Source organism: Stegostoma tigrinum, unplaced genomic scaffold (genome assembly GCF_030684315.1).
Source record: "Stegostoma tigrinum isolate sSteTig4 unplaced genomic scaffold, sSteTig4.hap1 scaffold_67, whole genome shotgun sequence".
In the NCBI taxonomy this organism is placed as follows: domain Eukaryota; kingdom Metazoa; phylum Chordata; class Chondrichthyes; order Orectolobiformes; family Stegostomatidae; genus Stegostoma; species Stegostoma tigrinum.
Genome location: NW_026728611.1, coordinates 2087362 through 2096597, shown reverse-complemented (window position 1 = coordinate 2096597; position 9236 = coordinate 2087362). Strand labels below are relative to the sequence as shown.

General features: G+C 40.9%; 1 protein-coding gene across 1 annotated transcript; it reads left to right on the top strand.

The window, feature by feature from the left end:
* Nucleotides 1-4761: 4761 nt before the first annotated feature.
* Nucleotides 4762-8991, top strand: LOC132209121 (sex peptide receptor-like). Its single transcript, XM_059644293.1, has 3 exons — nt 4762-5538; nt 7370-7462; nt 8941-8991. Exons 1-3 carry the CDS (start codon nt 4762-4764, stop codon nt 8989-8991), a joined length of 921 nt encoding a protein of 306 aa, XP_059500276.1.
* The last annotated feature ends 245 nt before the right edge of the window (nt 8992-9236 follow it).

Here is a 9236-nt window from a genome sequence, read left to right as displayed (position 1 = left end):
AGCCCCCAACGGAAGCCCACACAGAAAAGCACCCAACTCTGGAATTGAATCAGGGTCCCTAACACTGTGAGAGAACAATGCTAACCACTGACCCACCATGCTACACGACCTACTATGCTGCTGCTCTAAAGAGGGCAATCAGAAAGGCAACAATAGGATATGTGATAGCTTTGGTAAATAAGGTTAAGGATAATAATTAAAAAATTCAATGCATTAAGAACAAAAAATCAATATAAGGAGAGAGGAGGGCCTCTTGAAGGTCAGCAATGTCTTCTAAATGTGGAACTGCAAGAGATGGAAAAGATACAAAATGAATACTTCGTTCAGTTTTTAAATGTGGAGAAAAAAATTGTTCGGTGAATCAGCAAAATAGATATTAATGTTTTGAAAACAAGCCACATCACAGAACAGGAAATGCACAACTTCTTAAAAAAATAGACACTTCGATGGATAAATCTCTGGGACCTGACCATGTTTTCTGGAGCATTCTGGGAAGTAAGGGATAAAAAAGTAATTGTGGCTCCAGCAGTGATTTTTGCATCATGTATAACCACAGGTGAGGTGCTGGAGAACTGGAAGCCGGTAACTGTTGTGCCTTTATTTAAGAGCGGCTCCAAGGAGAATCCTAGGAATTATAGCTTAGTCAGCCTGGCATTGGTGGTGAGTAAGTTATTGGAGGAGATTCGGACAGATAGGTTTTACATGTCTTTGAAGGTGCAAGGGCTGTTGGCGATAGTCAGTATAGCTTTTGTGTTTTTTTTTTGAGAATGTGATGAAGAAGCTATGCAAGGTTCTGTATGGTAGAGTGCTTAGTAATGTTAGGTCACAAGGGATTTAAGCAGAGCTGATGAATTGGACATAGAACTCGTCTGACAATAAAAGACAGGTATTGCTGGAAGGTTGCTTTTAGAACTGGAGACCTGTGACCAACACAGTTCCATAGGGATTGGTTCTAGGTCCGCTGTTAATTTATATTAATGATTTGGGCTAGCGCATACGCAGAATGATCAGTAGGTTTGCATATGATACCAAAATTGGTGGCATCCAGGACAATGAAGAAGGTTATCTATCATCACAAAGAGATCTTTATCAGTTAGGCCAACAGGCTGATGAATGATACATGGAGTTCAATTTGGATAAATGTGAGGTATGGCTTTTAGGTAAAGTGAACAAGGCCCGCACTTATACAGTTAATCTTTGGGCCTTGGGTAATCTTGTCAAACAGGGACACTTAACGGTGCAGGTAAACAGATCTTTGAAAGTAGCGTCACAAGTGCACAGGGTGGATATGAAAGTGTTTAGCGTTCTTGCTTTCATTGTTCAGACCAATTGAGTATACTCTCACTTCTAACATGCAGTTGTTTGCAATGGCTGCAAATGTATTTGCCACAGTTACCCAAACAATGACGAAAGGATTGAGAGACAGAATTTCGTGTTCTACATTCTTTTTCTTCCCACTTCAGAAACAGGTAAAATGTTTGAATACATTCAGAATGTTGTGCTCAATGAAGATGTAAAGATGTAGAGTCAGCCAAAAAAAAAGTTTAAAAAAACTCAATTTGGATTTGATTTGATTTATTGTAGTCACATGTACTTAAATACAAAGAAAAACTTTGTTTTGCAAGCAATACAGGTAGACATAAGGGACAAGGATATACAGATCACAGGGTGTTTAGATAGAGCGAGGCAGACATGTTACGGCCACATTGGAGTTGCACAAAGAACGATCAGCACTATTTCAAATTGGACAGGCCCCATTCAAGAGTCTAACAACATCAGGGAAAAAGCTGTTCTTACCACCTGATGGTGCATGTCTTTGAGTTTCGGTGTCTTCTGCCTAACAGAAGAGATTGGAAGAGAATGTTACTGGATGGGATGTGTTTCTGATGACGTTGGCAGACTTTGTACAGCAACGAGCGGTGTAAATGAAGTCTGTGAATGGGAAACAATGTGTGGAGCCGGATGAACACAGCAGGCCAAGCAGCATCTCAGGAGTACAAAAGCTGACGTTTCAGGCCAAGACTGTTCATCAGAGAGGGGGATGGGGAGAGGGTTCTGAAATAAATAGGGAGGGTGGGCGGCGGGCCGAAGATGGATAGAGGAGAAGGTAGGTGGAGAGGAGAGTATAGGTGCGGAGTTAGTCGGGGGGAGATAAGTCAGTCCAAGGTGGACGGACATCCCCGCCTCCCTAGCCTGTTCTTCCTCCCACCTATCCCCTCCTCCCACCTAAGGCTGCTCCTCCATTTCCCACCTACCAACCTCATCTGCCTCCTTGACCTGTCTGTCCTCCCTGGACTGACCCTTCCCCTCCCTACCTCCCCACCTATACTCTCCTCTCCACCTATCTTCTTTTCTCTCCATCTTCGGTCTGCCTCCCCCTCTCTCCCTATTTATTTCAGAACCCTCTCTCCATCCCCCTCTCTGATGAAGGTTCTAGGCCTGAAACGTCAGCTTTTGTGCTCCTGAGATGCTGCTTGGCCTGCTGTGTTCATCCAGCTACACACTTTGTCTTGGATTCTCCAGCGTCTGCAGGTCCCATTATCTCTGTGAATGGGAGGTCAGTTTCCTTGATTGCCTGGGCTATGCTGACAATTTTCTGAAGTACCTTGTGGTCGCAGGCAGAACAATTGCTACACCAGGCCGTTATGTGAAAGTTAGAATTTTTTTTATGTTGCATCTGTAAAAGTAGGTGTGGATCCTTACAGACATGCCAACTTTTGTAAGCTATTCAATGAAGAAGAGGAGTTGTTGTGCCTTCTTGGCTGTCACATTTACATGGCTCTTAAGGAAACCTTTCGTTGATTTTTGATGGTGTGACAAAATAAATCATAAGTAAACGTTTCACTAAAGTAATTGTCGGACAGTTAAAATTTTGGAAGTTTCTAGTTATTGAGCCACACATAAGTCCTAAGGTCTCACACAGAACTCTAGTAACCTAAAACAGAGCATATGTCATAAGAGCTACATACCAACATCGATTGAAAACACTGACAGTGGCAAGAAAAAAGATTTTTCTCAGGTTACAACTTATTGCCTGTGCTGTAACACAGTGTTTGGTCCTCTAGAACCAACTGTTTCTATTGTCATACAAGTGTTATGATTTGCTGCTGCCAAAACACAACAACTATGCAGGCATATGAGCTGTGAGAATGTTGTGAAGCAATGTGAGTGGAACAGAGATGAAATGAGTGGATAGACAAGGATGGTAGATTTACCAAAATGTACAAAAACGAAACAATGCAATTTGATTGAAATTTTTTTAAAGAAGATAGTGAATGCATTTTACTGGTATGCATAAAGACATTTTATTGCCTCAATGGTAAGCCAATGGAAGCTAATATGCATTTGCAGTAAACAATTCAGAAGATAGTAGAACACGTATGCACAGAGGTATTGGTAAGACTGCATCAGAAACAATATGTACACTTTACGTCTGTTCATCTACAAAATGCTGAAGTATCCAATGTGATGCACAGCGAATATTCAACGCATTCATTCTTGGTGTGTTGTGATTGTCCTATGAGGAGAGACTGGGAAAAAATATGACCATGACGTGCTAATTTTGAAGACTGAGGGATTACATTGCTGAAGTAAATACAATTTTATTAGGATGCATAGTCAGATACATGATGGATGATTTCCATACCTGCGGAGTATTGAATCAAGAAATGCATAAACAGAGCAAGACAGAGGTAATTGTTAACAGAGATTAGTGTGAACTTATTTACGCAGAAGGGCATAATGTTAAGGTGCTCTCTATCCACAAGGGCTGTAGAAGAATGTCATTTTTTTAGCACCTTGAAGACAATAGATTTCCAGATAATGTTAATATTAACAGTTAGTAGTAGTAGTAGTAGTAATAGCAACCTGCCCATACTGGTGTTGAAGTCGATGATCAACCATAATCCCATTGCATAGATGCATAAAGTCAATGGGCAAGAACGTTTGCTATTATTCCAATTCTCATTGTTTCACTTCCAGTCCATCTAATCAGTATGTTGTCAAATTGATAATTTATCCAATCATCCCAAAACAAGAAAAGGTGAAGTTTCATACTGGACACGGTCGGCCTCTTAGACGCAGCTCACCAATAATCGGTTCCAGTATTTAGTAAAAAAAAACAGGGGTTCCATTGGCTGTCATTCGAAAAGCTCAGTGATCACATTGTGTTTTGCTGTGCATTTCCCCATCAAGTACGAAGAGCAGAACAGCAAATTAGGCATTCATTTTCCTCCTCTGGTGTATACATTTTATGCAATTTGTTTGTTTTTTGAGCAATAAATCATATTCTTATTAAATGGAATGTTCGTCTTATTCGAATATAAGCCGCTGTCATGATAGTTTCCACATTTAGAATTTAGTGTTTAATTAATTGCCTCATTTGATAAGTCCATAAGTACAACATCTTTCATATTTCTTTAAGAGCTTCAATGCATTTTTTCTCGCTTTTCTCAGTTAGGTGTCACCAGATATTCTGAACTACTTTGCCATTTATTCCTTACATCCAATGCATTTGTCCTTTTAATCGAAGTGCACACTGGCTCTGGCATTATAGGTTATTTTCAACATAGAACAAGAATTCAAACTTCTAAATGTCATGAAAAATCATTTAAAATTAATGACTTTATTTGGGAAACTAACCTACTGAACACTCATTCTCATCCTGCATCGCCCTCTCTTACAGCAAACTTGACAGTAGTTTTGATTCTGGCGCGAAGAAGATGCGGTCTCTCCGGATGTGTAATATATTACCTGGTGGCCATGGCAGTGACAGATCTACTGGTCATGATCACTGTTGTAATTTTAAACCGGATCGCTGGGACTTACTTCCCATCCAGTTTCCTTTCTATCACACCAGTGTGCAGTTTTCGTTCTTCATTAAATTTTGCAGTCATTGACGTATCTGCGTGGATAACAGTCACTTTCACTTTTGATCGATTCGTCGCCATTTGTTCCCAGAAGCTGAAAATAAAATACTGCACGGAACGGATGGCAGCGTGGGCCATAGGAATCGTGTGCGCTCTTTCCTGTCTGAAAAATATCCCCACGTATTTTGTTTATGAACCTATCTACATAATTGATCAAATACCCTGGTTCTGTGGTGTAAAAAGTACTTTTTATACGTCACCTGCATGGGGTGCATACGAGTGTATCCGTGCCATTTTAACACCTCTTCTCCCTTTCACGCTGATTTTACTGCTCAATGCTCTGACAGTCAGACACATTATTTTGGCCAATGCAGCACGCAGGAGACTCTGTTACCGGAAAAATGCAGAGAATCGAAGTGATACGGAGATAGAAAACCGTAGAAAATCGATTATTTTACTTTTTGCTATCTCAGGGAGTTTCCTCCTTTTCTATGCATTATTTTGCGCATCGATTCTTTATGTCCGACTTGCAAATCTTACATTTTCAGCCAGCTCGGATTTTAGTAATACCACATTTGTTCTTCAGCAAACCGGATACATGCTTCAATTATTGAGTTCGTGCATCAATCCGTTTATTTATGTTGGGACGCAGGTTCAATTCAGGGAAGAGGTAAAACATGGAATGGAACATGTACTGAATGTATTTGTTAAGCTTTTGTAATGTTACAATTACATTAATCTGATATAATTTGCATTTTATCTGATGCTTCACATTTTGTCCCAATTTCCTTTTAAACGTTCACTTAAATTATGTTATGTGATTCCTCTCCACAATGCAAAATGAATACCGAAATGGAAACCAGGGCAGTTTTGCACATTTTTTTGTGCCCATTTCTGAAGAAAGGTCCCAACCCGAAACGTCAACTTTCCTGCTCCTCTGCTGTTGCCTGGCCAGCTGTGTTCTTCCAGCTCCACAGTGCGTTAACTCTGACTTCATAATCGGCAATCCTGATTATCTCTTAGTTTTGCACAGTGTTACCTGAAAACATCCAGACGTTTTTTTCTCTCTCTGCTGCATCAGCCTTGAGAGCACTGGTCATTGAATTGTTGATATCAGCACTTGCGGATTCATGATTCAAGAGGCAAGGACTTATTGCATTTCATTCTTAAAGGAATTATCTCATTGAATTCCAGAATTGCTGTCAAGGTCAGCATTCTCTAATCATCCCAACTTACAATTTCAAAGCACGTTCAAGGTTGCACTCAGAGACAGATTGAATTTGTTTGTCATTACTCGATGCACATACACTCATGAAGGTGTGCCAGTTGTCCAGAGCCTCTAGACTGCAATGGAATCTTGGATGATGTTCAAAAGTAATGTCATGACTCTAAAACCGAGCAATGTCAAATTCTTCCAAATCCCAGAGTCATAGAGCTTTACACCGCAGAAAAAAACGCCTCTCACCCCATCGATTTTCCACCTGTTAGAAATAAACAGCTAACAATCCTAATGTCATTTTGACCATGAAGTTCATGGCCTTGAACGCACTCGCACCACAACTGTACATATGAATACATTGTTTTAAAAGTTATAAGAATTTCTGGCTCTACCGCCCTTAAAGGCAGCGTTTTTCAGATTTTCCAGGTGAAAAAGAAATGTTTCAATATGTACTGTGTAAAACTCCATCTTCTTAAGTTAAGTTTATACACCCTGGTCGATTATGCTTCCAGCAAAGGGAAAAAAAAGTTCCTACTTGTCTATTCTATCTAAGAACCTCACAGGTTTACACATCTGAATCATGTTCCTGCTCAATCTCCGCTACTCCAATATTGCCAAACTCTCCAGCTCAGGCAACATCCTGAAAGATGCCCTCTGTACTCTTTCCAGTGTAATCGTATCCCTCCTATCATGCCAATTCCAGACCTACACTAAGTGCTGTGGCTGAGTCTGATAAGAGATATCTGGCTGTCAGATGCTCGAGCGTGCCTGCACTTTTCTCCCTTTCATGTGACGCTACTGCATAGTTCTGTCCTCATTCACGAAATTGAGTCCATCTGTGTTTTCGGGGGGATGGGAGTCGGTGCGGTGGGATTATTTGATGAGTACAAGGGGGTCAGTCCTCAAAACTGAATGAAGTTTATCAGGATCATCAGTTGGCTGCTTTGACCACACTCCTTAAGGGAAAGAAGGGCGAAGTGGGTTTATCAGATACAACCGATTGCTTAATTGAATCGCTGTCTCAAACCCGATGCACGCAAGAACATTTGTGTCAGCGCGGGTGTGCCAGCAGACTTTCGAGAAACAATTTACCCAGGCTTACAACGTATTGAGATACCAGCAAGTTAATGTGGATGAGGGCATGACTGGGTGGTTGGTTTGCTCGCCCATGAGGGAAAGCTCAAAGTTTTGCATTGTTTCATGAAAAATGACTTGTGTTTCACGAACATTTAGAACCAGTAACATTTCTTCTTTTTCCCAAATGCTGCTGTTCTGATGCTAGTATCAGCAGCAGAATATCTACTGCTACCAGTTCAGCGATGGCTTCAATTCGTACCTTTCCCAGGCTGATCCACACGCACACTTACACGGAGGAGTAACTTTAACCTGATTATGCTGGCTTGATGTAAAATCACTTAGTTTGCCATCAGGCAACTTACATATCCTGCAATAATGAACAATATACCACCAATTTAAATATTTATTTCTGTCTGAAACCAAACCGAGAAGCTGAGTTAAAAAGTATCAATATACCTGCACAATCCCGTGTCTAGTTACATATGACTGTGCCCGTGTCTTCCATTACGCTGTGTGTCTCTTTTTTGTTTGAAATCTGGCATTTGTATTTTGTCTCTATCGTTAATTCTGCCCCACACACTTTATGTTTACTTCTGGTTGAATTCATAATGTGATGAATAATCTGACTCTCGCAATGATTATGATCAGATTATTCACACTTTTATTCCTGCTCCGAATCTTATAGAATGGCATAATTTTTTGCTCAAGAAATCAGTTCTACTTATTACAATGATTAAGAAAACCATACAAATCTGAAATTCTCTTACTTTAATATTCATTTGTGGGATGCGAGGAGTCACTGGCTGGCCAGCATTTGTTGTTCGTTTCCAGTTACAATTGAGAAAGCAGTGGTGAGATCCGTTCTTGAACTGCTGCAGTCTACTTGCTTTGCGTTGACACACAATATCGTTCAACTGGGAATCCCAGGATTTTGGTTATGCGACAGTGAAGGAACAGCTATTTGTTTCTCAGTCAGGATAGTGAGTAGCTTGGAAGGGAACGTGCAGGTTGTGATGTTCTCAAGTTTCGACTGTTCTGGTTCTTCTATACAGAGGTGGCCATGAGCTTGTCACGTGTTGCCTGAGGAGCTTTGGTGAATTTCTGCAATGCTCCTTGTAAATAGTACACACTGCAATTACTGTGTGTCTGTGGTGGAGGGAGTGAATTTTTCTAGATATAGTGCCATTCAAGCGAGCTGCATACTCCTGGATATTGCAAAGCTTCTTGAGTGTTGTCAGAGCTGCTCACATTAGCAGAATTGGAGAGTATTCCAACACACTCTTTATTTGGGCGTTGTAGATGATGGTCAGGCTTTGAAGAGTCATGAGTTGAGCTACTCGCCACAATATTCCAAGCCTCCTAGCCTGCTTTTATAGCCATTGTGTTTATGTAGTGTGTCCAGAAGACTTTCCAGTCAATGTTCTCCCAAGGATATGGACAGTGGGGAGTTCAGTCATGGTAACACTATTTAATGCCAAAGGTGGTAATAACGTGGCATTTGTGAGGCGCAGATGTTACTTGCCATTTCTCAACCCAAGTATAGATATTTCCAGATCTTGTTGCCTTTGAACATCGATGGCTTCATAGTTGAGGAGCCACAAATGTTTCTGAACGTCGTGCAGTCATCAGCAAACAATTCCATTTATTATTTTATGCTGGAGAGAAAGACATTGATAGAGTAGCTGAAAATGGTTGGACTGAGCCACTAACACTATGGACCACCTGCAGAGATATCCTGGAGTTAAAATAATTGACCTCTAATAATCATTTTTCTAGGCTCCAGGTATGACTCAAAAAAGCGGAGAGTTTGTCCCCAGTTCCTACTGATTTTAATTTTGCTATTGCTCCATGATGCTACACTCGGAGCCTTTATGTCTAGTGTTGTCACTCTTATCTCATCTCTGGAAGTGAGCTCTTTGGTCCACATTTTAACCAAGGTTATGATAAGCTCAGGAGCCATTGTCCCAACAGGCCTTCTGCACCTCCGCGGACATAGGATCATAGTAATAAAGTGTCGAATCTCCACTGGAAGGGGGGATTTTTCAGAGGTTGTCGAAACAACCAGGAGCTGC

Excerpts from the sequence above, each read along its gene's own strand:
- LOC132209121 (XM_059644293.1), top strand. The coding sequence starts at position 4,762 with ATGGCAGTGACAGATCTACTGGTCATGATCACTGTTGTAATTTTAAAC. Across the intron at positions 5,539-7,369 it reads AGGTTCAATTCAGGGAAGAG|TATCAGCAGCAGAATATCTA; the intron begins GTAAAACATGGA and ends TTCTGATGCTAG. Across the intron at positions 7,463-8,940 it reads ACGCACACTTACACGGAGGA|GCTCCAGGTATGACTCAAAA; the intron begins GTAACTTTAACC and ends TCATTTTTCTAG.